The sequence below is a fragment of the Ahaetulla prasina genome, chromosome 9, assembly GCF_028640845.1.
Source record: "Ahaetulla prasina isolate Xishuangbanna chromosome 9, ASM2864084v1, whole genome shotgun sequence".
Classification (NCBI taxonomy): Eukaryota; Metazoa; Chordata; class Lepidosauria; order Squamata; family Colubridae; genus Ahaetulla; species Ahaetulla prasina.
Genome location: NC_080547.1, coordinates 6,423,670 through 6,441,551, shown reverse-complemented (window position 1 = coordinate 6,441,551; position 17,882 = coordinate 6,423,670). Strand labels below are relative to the sequence as shown.

General features: G+C 42.5%; 1 protein-coding gene across 1 annotated transcript in view; it reads left to right on the top strand.

Annotated features, from left to right (window-relative positions):
* The first annotated feature begins 2,119 nt into the window (after positions 1 to 2,119).
* The window catches only part of IDO2 (indoleamine 2,3-dioxygenase 2), a 36,995-nt gene continuing 21,232 nt past the window's right edge, over positions 2,120 to 17,882 (top strand). Inside the window, exons 1-6 of the mRNA XM_058194682.1 lie at positions 2,120 to 2,218; positions 7,377 to 7,472; positions 12,664 to 12,783; positions 13,561 to 13,679; positions 14,442 to 14,456; positions 16,958 to 17,057. Of these exons, the coding sequence (XP_058050665.1) occupies positions 2,120 to 2,218; positions 7,377 to 7,472; positions 12,664 to 12,783; positions 13,561 to 13,679; positions 14,442 to 14,456; positions 16,958 to 17,057 (549 nt within the window). The remainder of the gene's footprint in view (positions 2,219 to 7,376; positions 7,473 to 12,663; positions 12,784 to 13,560; positions 13,680 to 14,441; positions 14,457 to 16,957; positions 17,058 to 17,882) is intronic.

Below are 17,882 nucleotides of genomic sequence, written 5' to 3'. Positions count from 1 at the left end.
AAACAACCAGCGTAGATATAAGTGTCCAACCAGCCGCAAAGATTTCCTGAGGGGAGCAATAGAATTCCAAAGTCTCAAGCAAGGATCATTTCCCATTATCGCTTCGTATCCAACCTTTCTCCTGGGAAGCAACCAGGGCTTGAACTTTGGTCACATGTAAGCAAATTCCCGGCTCTGCTGCTGAGGTTTGGCTCACCTTGGCCTGCCAACAACCTCCTTGTTATCTAGGGGGTCCTACAGAATGAGAACACAAGTGTTGGAGAAAGAGTGTTTTTGAATTCATGCTAACAAATGTTTAATCCGGCATTCTCCACGGGCAAACAGAGGTGAGATGGTGAACTCAACATACATTGACATCACATGACATATTGTGATGTTTTCCGCTTTGCGGAGCTTGGGTAGGCACGGCTTGCAAATGACGCATCAGGCCCGTAGGCCACCAGTTTGGCACCCCTGCCCTACACCATTTCTGACAGATGGCAGTCCAGTCTCTTCTTGAAATCTTCCAGTGATGAAGTCCCACAACTTCTGAAGGCAGCTTCTGTTCCACTGGTTGATTGTTCTCACTAACAGGAAAATCGTCCTTATTTCTAGGTTGAATCTCTCCTTGTTCAGTTTCCATTCATTATTCCTTGTCTGGCCTTCAGGGCTTTGAGAATAGCTTGACCTCCCTCCTCTCACATCCAGGACATAAACTGTTTCAACTCCTATCCTCAAAACGACGCTATAGAGCACTGCACACCAGAACAACAAGACACAAGAATAGTTTTTTCCCAAAGGCCATCACTCTGCTAAACAAATAATTCCCTCAACACTGTCAAACTATTTACTAAATCTGCACTACTATTAATCTTCTCATTGTTCCCATCACCAATCTCTTTCCACTTATTACTGTATAACTGTAACTTTACTGCTGGCAATCCTTATGATTTATATTGATATATTGATCATCAATTGTGTTGTAAATGTTATACCTTGATGAAGGTATCTTTTCTTTTATGTACACTGAGAGCATATGCACCAAGACAAATTCCTTGTGTGTCCAATCACACTTGGCCAATAAAAAATTCTATTCTATTCTATTCTATTCTCTCTGTGGCAGCCCCTCAAATATTGGAAGATGGCTATCCTGTCTCCCCTGGTCCTTCTCTTTTTTTTATTTTTTATTTTTTATTTACATTTATATCCCGCCCTTCTCCGAAGACTCAAGGCGGCTTACAGTGTATAAGGCAATAGTCTCATTCTATTTGTATATTTACAAAGTCAACTTATTGCCCCCCCCACAATCTGGGTCCTCATTTTACCTACCTTATAAAGGATGGAAGGCTGAGTCAACCTTGGGCCGGGCTTGAACCTGCAGTAATTGCAGGCTGCTGTGTTCTAATAACAGGCTTCTTACCAGCCTGAGCTACCACGGCCCTTACTAGACTAGCCATGCCCAGTTCCTGCAACCATTCATCATACTGCATGTTTTAGTCTCCAGTCCCCTAATCAGTAGTGGGTTTCAAATTCGGCCACTACCGGTTCGCTCATGAGCGCGTGTGTGCTTGCACATGCATAGAGACATCCGGGTGGGTCGGTGGAGCCTCCTGCTGCTGCTGCTACCGGTTCCCCCAATCCGAGCTGAACCGGTAACAACTCACCACTGAGTCTCAACATCTTTTTGATAGTTTGGCGACCAAAACTGGATGCAGTATTCTAGGTGTGGCCTTACTAAGGCTTTATAGAGTGGCATTTGTACCTCACCTTCCAATTCTGAGTTCTGTATTCTTTTTGTTTTTTATTCTTATTGAATGAGTTGGCAGTTTTTACCTTTAATGATTCACTTTGTAGATTCTCCCATCCCTTCTGAATTCTTTTCTGTTTCTGAATTTGGCCTGAGAGTATTATCAGCGCACCTCCCTGATGTTTATCCAGCTCTACTGATTATTGGTCAGTGACATTCAACAGACCAAAGGTCTGGGACTTTGAGGAGCAGAGGAAACACTTCACCTAATCAAGATCTATTGTTACTAGCAAGGTTGTCTTGGTCAGCAATTACTGTGGGGTTCTGAGCTTCCCTCCATCCCAAATTCAGGAAGCTAAAAATTTCCAAGTCTGGCTGTCAAATCTCATAAGAATGGAGAACACTACGCATCATGAGAAACAGAAGCTGGCATTCACACTGAAGAGATTTCATATTTCTGAAGATTGTGGTTTCCTTCTTCCAAATCCACTGGTAGGTATAGCCTTTCACCAAAAACTAAAGGTGTGAGAAGAAGGAGAAAGTGTGCAGATGGCTGGATGGAAGTAAGTAAGTTGAGGAACTAGTCTAGTCTTTCCCGTGGTTGTCTACTTCTACTGGTGGATTTGGGCTTGCCGAGAGGCAGAATGATCTTGGATCGTTTTGGGATTTGGGATTTGAATATTTAGGAGACTAAAAAAGTTTTCTGATTGGGAGAAGGAGGGAGAGGAGTTTTGTCTTTGTTCTTTTTCCCCCCAATTTTTTTTTTTTACAATGTGGCACCTGGGTGTCATACATTCTAACACAAATAATACCAGTAGAATTAATCATAGTTATTACATTCAGCCAACTTGTGTATTTCTAATAATGGCACACATTTATATCAATTTGCAATCTGTCATTGTTCAATTATACCAGGTTTTCTCTGGTTACTACTTTTATTTTATTATATACAAGTGTATACACTAATATTCCCCCTTCTCTTATTTCTATCACTTATTCTAACTTTTAATCATGTCACCCTTTATTAAAAGACATTTTCTTTCTATCCTGCCTAACTTCTAGTCATGTCACCTACCTAAAAAAGAAAAGAAAGAGGGAGAAAAAGAAAAGCAAATCAGAACAACAGAAGAGAGAAATCATCTATCCATCATCTCTTGTCCGCTTCAATACTTTAATTGCTATGCATTGTTGTTGTTGTTTTTTTGACTTGCCTCCCAAATTCCTCTCTTGGATCTTTATCTCTGTCTGCATTTGGAGGAAGAGGAGGATTGTCTTTGTTCTGATACCCTTACACAGCTGTAAGAATGAGAATGGCGAATGGAGTCAGATACCAAGAAATGTGAGAATAATTTTCTCCCCAAGCTAAGAAGGACAGACAATAAATGACTTCTGTCCCTGAATGAATAGACATTTGAAGATACCATTCCATTGTGGTAGTGATCTGTGGAATTTCATAAGATAAGTTTTGCTGGGAGAAGAAAGCTGCTTTTTCATGGATCATTTCCCTCCCCCCCATTGATAGCACTCAAATGTCTTTAATCATGCTTAATCTTTTGGGGCAAAAGATCTAAGGAGAGAGGATGATTGAAGCTAGAATATATATATATATATATAATTGATATAATGTAAATGAGAATTAAGTCTGCTTTACATAGTAGTACATTGCCCAGAGTAGCTTATTAGGTGGCTATATAAATTAGATGAATGAATAAATAAAATCAGTTACCTTGATGTCAATTATGAACATATTCCCCAAACTCTTTTTTTTAAAAAATTTACATTTATATCCCGCCCTTCTCCGGAGACTCAGGGCGGCTTACATTGTGTAAGGCAATAGTCTCATTCTATTTGTATATTTATATACAAAGTCAACTTATTGCCCCCCCCAACAATCTGGGTCCTCATTTTACCTACCTTATAAAGGATGGAAGGCTGAGTCAACCTTGGGCCTGGTGGGACTTAAGCCTGCAGTAATTGCAGGCAGCTGTGTTTAATAACAGGCTTCTTACAGCCTGAGGCACACCGCGGCCCTTTGATGTGTCCTTTTGCTATATCTCTTGTTGAGAGTTGAGACTCTGGAAAAAGTGCAGAGAAGAGCAAGCAAGACATATGAAGAAGATACAGGAACTGGGCATAGCTAGTCTAGTGAAGAAAAGGACCAGGGGAAACATGATAGCATCTTCCAATATTTGAGGGGCTGTCACAGAGAAGAGGGGGTCAAGCTATTTTCCAAAGCACCTGAAGGCCGGACAAGGAACAATGGATGGAAACTGCTCAAGGAGAGATTCAACCTGGAAATAAGGAGAAATTTCCTGATCGTGAGAACAATCAACCAATGGAACAGAAGTTGCCTTCAGAAGTTGTGGAAGCTTCATCCTTAGAAGCTTTCAAGAAGCTGTGCACTTTTCCTTAGTGATCCAGTTCTAGTCCTAGGGAGAAGCTGTGTTGTGCCATTTGAGTGTGATTGGACCCACAAGGAATTTGTCTCCAGTGCATAAAGTCTCAATGTACATGCAAGCATTAAATGATAAATCATCATCACCATCATTGTAAAAATACATTCGTTGTAAATCATATGATTCAACATTTAATGATAGTCATACAGTAGTGGCCAAAATTGTGGAAACCTTTTGAGAAAAGTGTATTTTTGAGGTTTGATGGCTAATAACACTACTTTTTTTTTTGGAGTTTCAAGATAATCATATTCCACTGCTGGAATGGCCTGGGAATAGCCCAGACCGTCATAGATTGAAAATCTATGGAGCCGACTAAAGAAACTTGTTAGTCAGAAGCAACCCAGCAATAAAACCCAGTTAATAGAAGCAACCATTCAATCCTGGTTTCACATGATAACAGCTGCAGAACTGAAAGACTTGGTTCGCTCCATGAGAAGACGCTGTAAGGCCGTCATTCATGCTAAAGGTTCCCCAACTAAGTATTAACTGACATGGGGATAATTTTTGTATATCTTGTTTTTTCTATGGTGATAATTTTTATATATCTCATTTTTTCTACATGTTTCACTTTTCTTCTTTATACTGCAACTGCTATTCTAATAGCAAATCCTTCCTAAAAGTTACTGCATTACATTCTTGATTAGATTATCTTTCCATTGATATATGTAATTTTATGGTACTATTCAAAAAAAAAAAAAAAGTGGTGTTATTAGCTAGTTTTAGAAAATACACTTTCCCCAAAAGGTTTCCACAATTTTGGCCACTACTGTAGGATACTAAGTAAGCAATCAACATAAATCATACTAGGGTACTAAGTAGACATTTTAAATCGTAAGATACACGCAACAAATTCAAAGCAATGACGACCATCCCGAGAATGAAAAACTGGGCAAGGAGAATCCAAAGCCAGAAACTTCCTAACTTTTCTCCAACCTTTTCTATTTGATCGTCTCCAGCAAAGAGTTATATCACAAGAAGATTTGTTTCCCATCACTTGTCAGAATGTAATTAAGATAGCAGGTTGTCTCTTTTCCAAGGAAAGTCCTCAGCGGATCAGGATGTATTAAATACCGAGGTAGCCAAGAAGCTGGAAGAACTGAGAATTTCTGGCTGCGTGCTTTTGTTACAGTAAAAACACACCCTGTTCTTTTTGTAGATGTTTCTGCTTTAACCAGTCAGTCCAAATGATTAGATGGTTTATAACTGGCCACAGCAGCGAGGTAGCCATTTTTTTTTATTTTGTCACAACAGTATACACAAACATAATATATAAGCAAAAGTATGCAACAACTATATTAATTTGATATAACAAAAGGGAACAATAAGACAGGAACAATAAGACACTCTTATGCTCTTATGCACGCCCCTTATAGTCCTCTTAGGAATGGGGTGAGGTCAATAGTAGACAGTTTTTGGTTGAAGTTTTTGGGATTTTGAGAAGAGACCACAGAGTCAGGTAGTGCGTTCCAAGCGTTAACAACTCTGTTACAGAAGTCACATTTTCTGCAATCAAGATTGAAGCGGTTAACATTAAGTTTGAATCTATTGTTTGCTCTTGTATTATTGCGATTGAAGATGAAGTAGTCTTTTACAGGAAGGATATTGCAATAGATGATTGTGTGTGTTAAACACAGGTCTTGTCGGAGTCGGCGGAGTTCTAAGTTAAGAACTCTGCCCTTTCCATGATAATAATTTCCATGATAAGCCCTTTCCATGATAATGTGGTTTGTCACCCTGTTTTGTCAAAGTTTGTTGCAGCAACATACAATCGGACACACAATTAAATAATTCTGCAGGATTCATCTACATAATTATACTGATATTGATTGTTTCCTGATTGCTTATTTGTAGCCTATGACTATCATTAAGTGTTGTATCATTAAGTGTTAAATTTGTACCCTAGGACTATCATTAAGTGTTGTAAGTGTTGTACCTTGATGAAGGTGTCTTGTCTTTTATGTACACTGAGAGCCTATGCACCAAGACAAATTCCTTGTGTGTCCAATCACACTTGGCCAATAAAAAAAAAATCTATAAGAAAATGTCTTATATGCAATGCCATTCATCAGAAGTCAGCATACAAAATCAGGATCTCACAGAAGCAATATTCATAGAAGCAAGTCATTCCCAAGTACCTCTGTACATTAATATATTGTATAGAGGCAAATATTACAGAGGCCAAACCAACTCTTATATACACTTCAGCAAGTCTAAGCCACGCCCAGGCTCCAAACTGTCTCTTATGGCCCCATACAAACAAATACCATGTTTCAGTTTCCAAACAGTCCCCATTGGCTGATCTGCTACCATGTCTATCCAAACAGTCCCCATTGGCTGATCTGTTGCTATGCCTATTCCAGTCTATGAATATTCATACTCTGACATGTTTTGGGTGCTCTCAAAGTTCTAGTTGACCACAAAGGTTACTTGTTGTTTCTCAAGTAGAGAAGTAAACAGATCAAATGATTCTGGTTCTTTCTGATTAGATATGATCTAGTGAATGGATTGCAATCCATCAGATATGAAGTGGAGCCCAACAGTTGCTTCGGACAATGTGGTGATCAATCATGTCCTTCATGGATATTTTTTTTAAATTTGCATTTATATCCCGCCCTTCTCCGAAGACTCAGGGCGGCTTACACTATGTTAAACAATAGTCTTTATCCATTTGTATATTATATACAAAGTCAACTTATTGCCCCCAACAATCTGGGTCCTCATTTTACCTACCTTATAAAGGATGGAAGGCTGAGTCAACCTTGGGCCTGGTGGGACTTGAACCTGCAGTAATTGCAAGCAACTGTGTTAATAACAGACTTTCTTAGCAGTCTGAGCCACCAGAGGCCCTTTTTATCTAATTATATCTAGTGATTGGATAACTTCACTTGCCAATGCTACTGGTCTTTCTAGCTGGTACAGTTGGGAATTAGCAACTATTGGAGAATTCCAAATTCTCAATTTCTCCACTTTGGGGATGATAATTCCTTTTAGAGATTTTTTCCAATAAAAGGGTAGAAAAACTGCACCGAACTATCCTCCTCAACATCCTAAACCACAGTAGGCATTAAATGCTGGGAATTGTAATCTTGCAATGACTAAGGATCATGGGTTCTCAATATCCAACCTAATCAGTATAATTCATAGGTACATTTAGTTTACATAATCACAGTTCTTTTTTGGTCTCTCTTGTTAAGAAAGAACTTCCTCCTTTCTACAGTCCATGGATGGAGATTGGTCACAGGTTGGTTTACTTGATCGAGAGTCATCAACTACGTTCCCAGGTCAAAAAGGTACTGAAATTCCTTTTCACACATGACGTTTAGTTGTGCTTCTCGATGCTCTAGGACAGAGGTCTTCATACTTGGCAGATTTAAGACTTGTGGACTTCAACTCCTTGAGTTAAGCTGGCTGGAGAATTCTGGGAGTTGAAGTCCACAAGTCTTAAAGCTGCCAAGTTTGAAGACCTCTGCTCTAGGACAGGGGTCTCCAACCTTGGCAGCTTTAAGACTTGTGGACTTCAACTCCCAGAGCAAAACGGGCGGAGGAATTCTGAGAGTTGATGTGCACAAATCTTAAAGCTGCCAAGGTTGGAGACCTCTGCTCTAGGAAGCCAATTTCCCTTCTTCATTGCGTGCTGGAGGAGTGAATGCTAGCTTTCCTAGCAGCCTTGTCTTTGAGTTGGGATGTCGCTTTTACTTTTTAAAACACCCTGGACCGGTGGTGGGTTTCAAATTTTTTTACTGCCGGTTCTGTGGGTGTGTCTTGGTGGGCATGGCATTGCTGGTGGGCGTGGCAGGAGAAGGATACTGTAAAATCTCCATTCCCTCCCCACTCCAGGGGAAGGATACTGCAAAATCCCCATTTCCTCCCGATCAGCTGGGATTCGGGAGGCAGAGAATAGATGGGAGAGAAGCCAGTCAGAATTTTTACTACCGATTCTCCGAACTACTCAAAATTTCCGCTACCGGTTCTCCAGAACTGGTCAGAACCTGCTGAAACCCACCCCTGCCCTGGATCATTTATGTGCTTATTCTCTCAGTATTCGTCTTGTTGATTAAAAATAGAATATGACTTAGCAGGAGATATTTGATTTTGAAGTGTGAGGCAGGACAAAGAAAGAGGAAGAGAACAAAATTTTTGCAAACCGCTTGGAAGGTAAACAAAACATGAATTCTTTAAAAATACACCTGGAATAGTGAACTTTCTGCTTTTTCCTCTGAAATGCTGCAAAAGTTCCTCTAGATGGCACTTGTTCCACAGAAGAGAAAATAACGTTGCTTAGATGGCATATTTAAAATCTGCTTTCTATTTATATGTAATACTGTAATTTACATGTAAAAAAATGACCCATCAGAAGACAAAAGAGAAAGTAACAAAAACAAAATGGTGCAAAAAAGAGAAAGAAAACCAAATTTAAGAAATATATATATATATAGAGGGAGAGAATATATAGAATAACAGAGTTGGAAGGGACCTTGGAGGTCTTCTAGTCCAACCCCCTGCCCAGGCAGGAAACCCTATATACCACTTCAGACAAATGGTTGTCCAATCTCTTCTTAAAAACGTCCAGTGTTGGAGCCTATAACTATTTCCAACCAGTAGTGAAATACAATTTTTTTCACTACCGGTTCTGTGGGCGTGGCTTGGTGGGTGTGGCTTGGTAGGTGGGCAGGAGAAGGATACTACAAAACCTTAGAATTCTTGATCTTTTCTTTTATGTACACTGAGAGCATATGCACCAAAGACAAATTCCTTGTGTGTCCAATCACATTTGGCCAATAAAAAATTATATTCTATTCTAAAAAAAAAATAAAAAATATCTCAATTCCCATCTTACTCCAGGGGAAGGATAGTGCAAAATCTCCATTCCCAGCCACTCTGAGTTCAGCCAGAGGTGGTATTTGCTAATTCTCCGAACTGCTCAAAATTTCCGCTACCGGTTCTCCAGAACCTGTCAGAACCTGCTGGATTTCATCCCTGTTTCCAACCTTCTTTCCAACAGATAGTTACAACCTTATTTTACAAATATTTAACAAATCTCCTCAACCCTCATTTGCTTAACCTTCGATTCCATAAATCTTCAATTCGTTTTTTTCATCAAAAAGTGCATCTAAGGCTTCCAGTCTTTTCCCCCAATTTTTTTAATGTGTTCTTTGACCAAATAAAATTCTGCAAATTCTGACATTCCCTCTTTTCAAAGTAGACTGGTGACAATTAATATAAAGAGCAAGAATCTAGGATCTAGATTATCTAGGATTATTGTGATCAATAATATTGATGAGAAGAAATGATGAAGGGTAAGAGTTCCAGCAAACACCCTTCTTTAAACAAGGCAGTGTGGTACCGCATAACCCTTGCCCATTTCTTCTCGGTTTTTCTGTGCTAAGGACTAGAAGCTTGCTTTTCGCGAAGCAATAGCAATAGCATTTGTAAGATGTGTAGCTGGCGGATAAATCGTATTCAATGATCAGTCCTTAATGGTACTACATCCTTGTGGAGAGAAGTAAGTAGTGGGATAAAAAGGTAAAGGTTCCCCTCGCACATATGTACTAGTCGTTCCCGACTCTAGGGGGCGGTGCTCATCTCCGTTTCAAAGCCGAAGAGCCAGCACTGTCCAAAGACGTCTCCGTGGTCATGTGGCTGGCATGACTCAATGCCAAAGGCGCACGGAATGTTGTTCCCTTCCCACCAAAGGTGGTCCCTATTTTTCTACTTGCATTTTTTACGTGCTTTCGAACTGCTAGGTTGACAGAAGCTGGGACAAGGAACAGGAGCTCACCCCGTTACATGGCACTAGGGATTCGAACCGCTGAACTGTCGACCTTTCGATCAACAAGCTCAGTGTCTTAGACACTAAGCCACTGAGTAGTGGGGTAACCCTAACTAAATTCTAGCAATACCTCATTACTCTTTTATAGCGTCATTCCTAATGGTGTGAAAAATAACCCTCAGATCCACGTAGCTGAGCTGGGAGCCACATATAACCAAGCCAGATTTGAAGTTACGTTATTCATGTTTGAATAGGCCATGTGCAGGAGCTACGGTGGCGCAGTGATTAGAATGCAGTATTGCAGGCTAACTCTGCCCGCTGCCAGGAGTTCGAAACACAATGTGAAATACAGTCCTAACTCACTTTTTTCAGCGCTATTGTAAATCTGAACGATCACAAATGAATTGTTGTTATGTCGAGGACTACCTGTGCAGCAATCTTTTGTTTCTTCCCTTTTCAACAGTTCTTAAGGGAAACTTTAGATAATGAGATGTGATCAGGGGTTTGCTTTCTAGTGCTCCATGAATGATGGCTGATTTACACCACCAACATCTTCACTCAAAGCTGCAGAAATCGAGTGCTAAACGCGCAAGGTTGTGGCTTCCTAGCTCTCAGCTGTTGCGTGGTGATGCGCTGGAGAAGAATGGGAGTTTTGCAGGTGGAATGAAAAAGGGAAACTTATCAAAGTTAAATAGAATGAGTTTATTGATCGGAACGTGTATTCCACTGGAGATCTCGAACAAATATTCAATGATGTTAAAAAGGGTTCAGATGGTATGAAAAACTGCTTTTATATATATTTATTCTTAATGGAATAGTCTTTAATGAAAGGAAGGAAGTGTTGTGTCTTGCCCCATCTCACCACAGCCGGGGCCTGCTTATCTGCTTCCGAACACGGAGGAATGTTCTAGTATGCCTCCCAGCCCCAGCCCTGGCTCCATGCCCAGACAGGCTGAAGAGGAGGAAATATCTCCAGCCCCCAGCTCTGGCTCCATGCCCAGGCAAACGGAGCAACTAGACCCCTCCCCCTCCTCCACAGCATGTGAGCCTGAGGGAGGTCAATTGCCAACAGCTGCCGACTGGAGTGACCCTCGCGTCAGAAGACTTGATAGGCGGAGGCAACAGAAGGAAGGGAGGGGCAGGCCTGGATAAGTGCTGAGTCATGGAGCCACACCCCATGGCCTATATAAAGGACCTGCTTTCTGGCATTCTCTGAGTCAGGCAAAGTCTAAACATATCTTGCTGAATTCACTTTCTGATCTCCTGCCTGCCCTGAGGACTTTGCTAGGACTTTGGCAGAGCTGCAGAGGCACGCCTGATTCGGATTTCACTGATCCGGCCGTCAGCGGAGGAGTGGGACACGACAGGAAGGAAGGAAGGAAGGAAGGAAGGAAGGAAGGAAGGAAGGAAGGAAGGAAGGAAGGAAAGGTGTTGTGGTCCGCCAGCAGCCTGCGGAGCTGGCAACAGAGTCGGAGAGCGATGAGGCTGAGGAGGAACGTGGGCCAGTCCTGGAGGCTGGGGAAGGCCCAGATGAGGGCTCTGTGTCAGAGGCTGAGGTGGGGCCAGGACCATCGGGGAGTGATGTGCAGACTCCGAAGCCTCCAGAGACTGACAATAGTGAGGCAGAGGATCAGGAGGAGCCTCTTCCTAATGCACACATGAGAAGAGCTGCCAAAAGGCAAGAGCAGCTCAAGCAGAGAGGACGACTCGGAAGTAGGGCCAAGAGATGATTGGCCCCTCCCATAAGGCTTAAAAGACCAGCAATAATGTTTGGGCTCTTTGCCGGAAAACAACATTGATAGCTTCGTCGGAAGTAGCATGCAGAGGCATGTCACCTGGCACGCCAACTGTCACCCCAGGCCAGCTTTAGCTTGCATGTGCGCATGCCTCCTGCCGGCCAGCTGGTCTTCAGGTCTCTGCCGTGCATGTGCAGGGGGTGGGGCGCATGCACGGGGGTGCTCGCATTGCATTTTGGGGGTCCAGCCACACGCATGTGCATTCATGCACACGCACGCACTTTGGGCACTCGGTGTCGTGTCCCACTCCTCCGCTGACAACCGGGTCAGGGAAATCCGAATCAGTCGTGCCTCTGCAGCTCTGCCAAAGTCCTAGCAAAGTTCTCAAGGCAGGCAGGAGACCAGAAAGTGACTTCAGCAAGATATGTTTAGACTTTGCCTGACTCAGAGAATGCCAGAAAGCAGATCCTTTATATATGCCATGGGGTGTGGCTCCATGACTCAGCACTTATCCAGGCCTGCCCCTCCCTTCCTTCTGTTGACGCCGCCTATCAATTCTCCTGAAGCGAGGGTCACTCCAGTCTGCACATGCTGTGGGGGAGGGGGAAGGGTCTAGTTGCTCCATTTGCCTGGGCATGGAGCCAGGGCTGGGGGCTGGAGGCACTTCTTCTTCTTCGGCCTGTCTGGGCATGGAGCCAGGGCTGGGGCCGGGAGGCATGCTAGGACATTCCTCAGCATTCGGAAGCAGATAAGAAGGCCCCGGCTGCGGTGAAAGCGGGCGAGACACAACACTCGGCTCCAAAAAAGTTAATCATCCTGTATAGGATCTCCTGCTCGGGCAGTGGGTTGAACTAGAAGACCTCCAAGGTCCCTTCCAACTGTATTATTCTACATTCTATGAGAGAGGGAGAGGAGGAGTGGAGAGTCCCATTAATAACAATATTGTTTTTCTTTAACGCTTTTCTGTTTCAACAGATGCCTCTACTAAGCTGCCAGTACCTCCAAGGCCACCGAGAGCTTTATTTGGCCCACCTGGTCCTCAGTTTCATCACAATGGGCTACGTCTGGCAAGAAGGTGAAAAAGACGTCCCCAAGGTATTAGTCCAGTGGTGGCTAACCTTTTTCGGAACCCAGTGCCCAAAGCGTGCAAATGCAAATGCACACGTGCCCAAACCCCCCAAAATACAATGAGCGCCTGGCCCTGTGCATTAGCCCCATTCCCCCCACATGTGCGTGGCTCTTCCCGCACACGCTTCACCCGCTGAACATGCGTGTGCCCCCCCTGCACATGCCCCCCCTTCTACTGAAACCCAGTTAGGAGATGTTGTGTCTGCGCCCCCCGAGTCGGGCCTCCTGCCAGAAAGTGACTTGGTCAGTGAGGGGGAAGGGCCATCAGAACCTCGGGAGCACCGGCTTCCCTGGCTCAGCTCCAGGAGCCAGAAGCAGGCCAGGTGGAAGAGATAACGAGGCCTCCATCCCCTGAGTCTTCCCCCCAGGCCACGCCTTCAGACCCAGCTGATGGCAATCAGGCTTGGTTGGACCCTAGGTTTCGTAGGCAGGAGAGGCGGGAACAACAGAAGCAGGGGTGGGGCAGGCCTAGGAAGTGCTGGGTCATACAGCCACACCCCACAGGATATAAAAGGCAGAGAGAGCTGCTGTGTCTCTTTGTAACAGGCAAATCCACTGATTAAGAGCTGAAGTTTGTTTCTGAGTGACTCACCAGCGTCGTGGAAGATAATGGAGGCTCTTGACAGACGCTGGCTATTTTGCTGCCAGAGCTGATAGTGCTGGCTAATTAAGCCATCACTCAGACGGAGGCGAGGGAGGACACAACAGGAGAGCTGATGTTGACCTGCTGGTCTTGTCTTCCAGATCTTGCCACGAAACCTGGCCATCCCTTTTGGAGAAGTCTCTGAAATGCTGGGTCTGCCTCCGATCCTGGTCCACACGGATTTTGTCTTGATGAACTGGAAGAAAAAAAATCCCCAGGGGTAAATCTATTGACAATGATATCTGTGCTTAATAGTTGGAGATCAATCGTAGCTGGAGCCATAGAATCGTCAAGCTCAGGAAATCGGGAATCCAAGTGGTTCAAATGAATGTATAGGTTTATTGCATGGGTTGGTTTGTTTGTTTTTTGAATTTTTCATTTTATTTTATACACAAACAAACACATAATACATCAGTCATTCCTTCCATGTGACATCTCGGTGTTTTCTCTCTATCTTTTTGTTGTTTCTTCTGTCTTCATTCACACTTAATCTATTACAACATTTCCCCCAAAATACACTATTCTAATTATACCATTCTCTTACATAACTATTAATGAGTTTATCTATATCTCTTTTCCAGCCAATGGTAAAATTGATCCCATACAAACTCCAGGTAAACCGCTCCAAACTCGATTGCAGAAAATACGACTTCAGCAACAGAGTGGTCAATGCCTGGAATGCACTACCTGATTCTGTGGTCTCATCCCAAAACCCCCAAAGCTTTAAGCTTAAACTGTCTACTGTTGACCTCACCCCATTCCTAAGAGGTCTGTAAGGGGCGTACATAAATGCACCTTCGTGCCTACCGTCCCTGTCCTAATATTCCTTTTTTACTTACTCTTTTCACATTTCCAAGTTATGTTTATACTTTTACCTGTTATCTTATATATGATTGACAAATAAAATAAAATAAAAACTGATTTCATCTCTTGATTTTGCTTCCTTGAATATGTTGGCGGATGTTACCTCAATTTCTCCAAGGCGTCTGGAAATTGAGTAAGTCTTTAAGAATCCCCGTTTCTTTCTTTCTTTCTTTCTTTTTTGAAGGACAAGATTGATTTAGTTATCACTTTGGAGTCAATTTTCAGGCTGTCTGAAGTCAAACAGCTGCTACTTTTAGGAAGACAGCTTATGTTTACATTGTTCGCAGCTCCTATTTTTGCCAGTTATGCTCCTGTGGAATAGAAAATTGAGATTTAGGGAGAATAATCTCTCTCCACCAAACAGTTGCTGGCAAACTTACCAGAAATGGTTTGTTTAGCAAGTAATTGCTCACCTCCTTTCCAGGCTGTCAAATACGCTATTTATTTCACGTAGCTTTGTTTTTCCTTGACTTATGATTTTTGATTGGAATTCTAATGCAATGCAAAATTGAGATATGCCTTCAGTGGTTCTGGACCACTGTATATAAGGTCAGCTAGAAATGACCAAACATCATATGGCAAAATGCAATATTGTTTTTGTTGGAATTCATTGTTGGAATGTATTTTTATGCAACAGCTACAATAGTCTTCAGCCAGTAGATGGCACGGTTTACAAGTTTGGATCTATAGTATATACTCTATACCAGGGCTCTCCAACCTTGGCAACTTTAAGACTTGTGGACTTCAACTCCCAGAATTCTCCAGCCAGCTTTGCTCTGGGAGTTGAAGTCCACAAGTCTTAAAGGTGCCAAGGTTGGAGACCCCTGCTCTATACTTTATGCTCTTTTGTTCCTGTTTCCTGTTACAATTAAAATAGTTGAGCAGTAAAGCACATGGTGACTGTACTCTTTGTTTGCTCTGTGGTGCTGTATATAAACAGAATTTCTAAGTTTTTCTATCTGCCTCTAATTATAATAATAAGACAGAATATCATTTAACACTTAGAAAATGTTTGATGCTGTTTACTGGCCAGATGGCCAAATCTTAATAAAAAATGTGAGAGGTTTTATCATTAATGATCAGCAAATAATAGAAAATGGGATTCTCTTAACTAATGGGACTAATTTTGATCACCAGAATATCCCACCTGGACCCCCATATCTCCAAGAAATCACTTTCCAAGTTGTGTTGTTAGTATATGTTACCCATGTATAACTTTATTAATGAGTTGACTCTATATCAGTATATTAGTGCCTCTACATTGTCAACTGTAGAGCTGACAGCTTGGGTTCGAGACCTGAGTTCTGTGCAATGGGTGAGCTCCCATTACTTGCTCCAGCTCCTGCCCACCTAGCAGTTTGAAAGCAAGCAAATGCTATTAGATTAATAGGCAAGGCACCACTTCAATAGGAAGGTAACAGCATTCCGTGTGGCTTTAGCGTATAGCCATGCTGACTATATGACTATGGTAATTATCTTTGATAATTTGCCGTGGTGGCACAGTGGTTAGAATGCAGTACTGCAGGCTACTTCTGCTGACTGCTGGCTGCCAGCAATTTGGCAGTTCGATTCTGACCAGCTCAAGGTTGACTCAGCCTTCTATCCTTCCGAGGTTGGTAAAATGAGGACCCAGATTGTTGGGGGCAATAGGCTGTTTCTGTAAACCGCTTAGAGATGGCCATGAAGCATTGTGAAGTAGTCTACAGTAGTGGCCAAAATTGTGGAAACCTTTTTTGAAAAGTGTATTTTGTAAAACTAGCTAATAACACCACTTTTTTGGGGGAGTAGTACTATAAAATTATATAACAATGGAAAGATAATTTAATCAAGAATGTCATGCAATCACTTTTATGAAGGATTTGTTATTAGAATAGCAGTTACAGTATAAAGAAGAAAAGTGAAACACGTAGAAAAAAATGAGATGTACAAAAATTATCCCCATGTCAGTTAATACTTAGTTGGGTAACCTTTAGCATGAATGACGGCCTTACAACATCTTCCCATGGAGTGAACCAAGTCTTTTAGTTCTGCAGCTGTTCTAATGTGAAACCAAGATTGAACGGTGGCTTCTATTAACTGGGTTTTATTGCTGGGTCGCTTCTGACTAACCAGTTTCTTTAGTCGGCTCCATAGATTTTCAATTGGGTGAAAGTCTGGGCTATTCCCAGGCCATTCCAGCAGTGGAATAGGATTATCTTGAAACTCCCCCCCCAAAAGTGGTGTTATTAGCCATCAAATCTCCAAAATACACTTTTCCCAAAAGGTTCCCACAATTTTGGCCACTACTGTAGGTGCCCTGCCTCCAGCCTCCAGCCTTCTGGACCTCCAGCCTCCTCATGCCCAATAGACTTTGAGTTGAGAAGGTATACACATGCGTGAGTAGAGATTTTAGTTTGGAAAGCGAGCAACGAAAGTCACAAACCTACATTGGTTTCTATGTTGTCAAAGATTTTTTTTGAAGCCTTCTCCAACTTTTGCCAAGCCGTGAACAGAAGCAACAAAAGAAATTGTGCGCCGCTTAAAGATTTATTGTTTTGTACGCCTTGGGCTTTTTCGGAGAAACAACCCCTCCTTTGAAAGCACTAATACACACTCGTACTTCCTTTCCTGGTTTTGGTTTTGTTCTCTTCCCAGGAATCTGGAGCCCATAGTGACCTTACCTGGTGGAACAAGCACAGTCGGGTTTATTCTGGTCAGTTTAATGGCTGAGAAAGTTGCCGCGCCAGGACTCAAGGTCTGGTTATTCTCCTAAATTAATGATCAATGTTTGCTTCGGTTGTTTTTGTGCGAGATCGAGGGGAGCATTCCCCAGCATTTTGGCTAACCTGAAAACATGCTGACAAAGTCACCTAACAAGCTAGACTAGGCTAAAACAAGCTGGTGGCCTGTAATTTAGAAGATGGTGGGAATCCAACCAAGCGTCGTCATCACATTAAGTTCTAATGTGTTTTCCCCGAAAATAAGACCCTGTCTTATATTTTTTTGAACTCTGAAATAGGCACTTGGCCTTATTTTTCAGGGAAGCCTTATTAGTTTGGGGCACGTGGAGCTCCTCTTGCCATCTCACCTGATTTCCAGTTCTGTCTCCCTAACCCTAACCAGAGGAAATGGCGGGGACCGGCTGCGCAGGCGGATAAATATTTTTGGGGAGGGATGTTGTTTAACCATTGTATTAACCATCACCCATCTCCTTCCACTTATGACTGTATGACTGTAACCTTGTTGCTGGTATCCTTATGATTTATATTGATATTGATTGTTTCCTGATTGTTTATTTGTACCCGATGACGATCATTAAGTGTTGTATCATTAAGTATTACATTTGTACCCTATGACATTAAGTGTTGTAAGTGTTGTACCTTGATGAAGGTATCTTTTCTTTTATGTACACTGAGAGCTTATGCACCAAGACAAATTCCTTGTGCAAAATCTCCATTCCCACCCCCCTCCAGGGGAAGGATACTGCAAAATCCCCATTCCCATCCCACTCTAGGGGGAAGGATATTGCAAAATCCCCATTCCCTCCCCACTTCAGGGGAAGGATACTGCAAAATCCCCA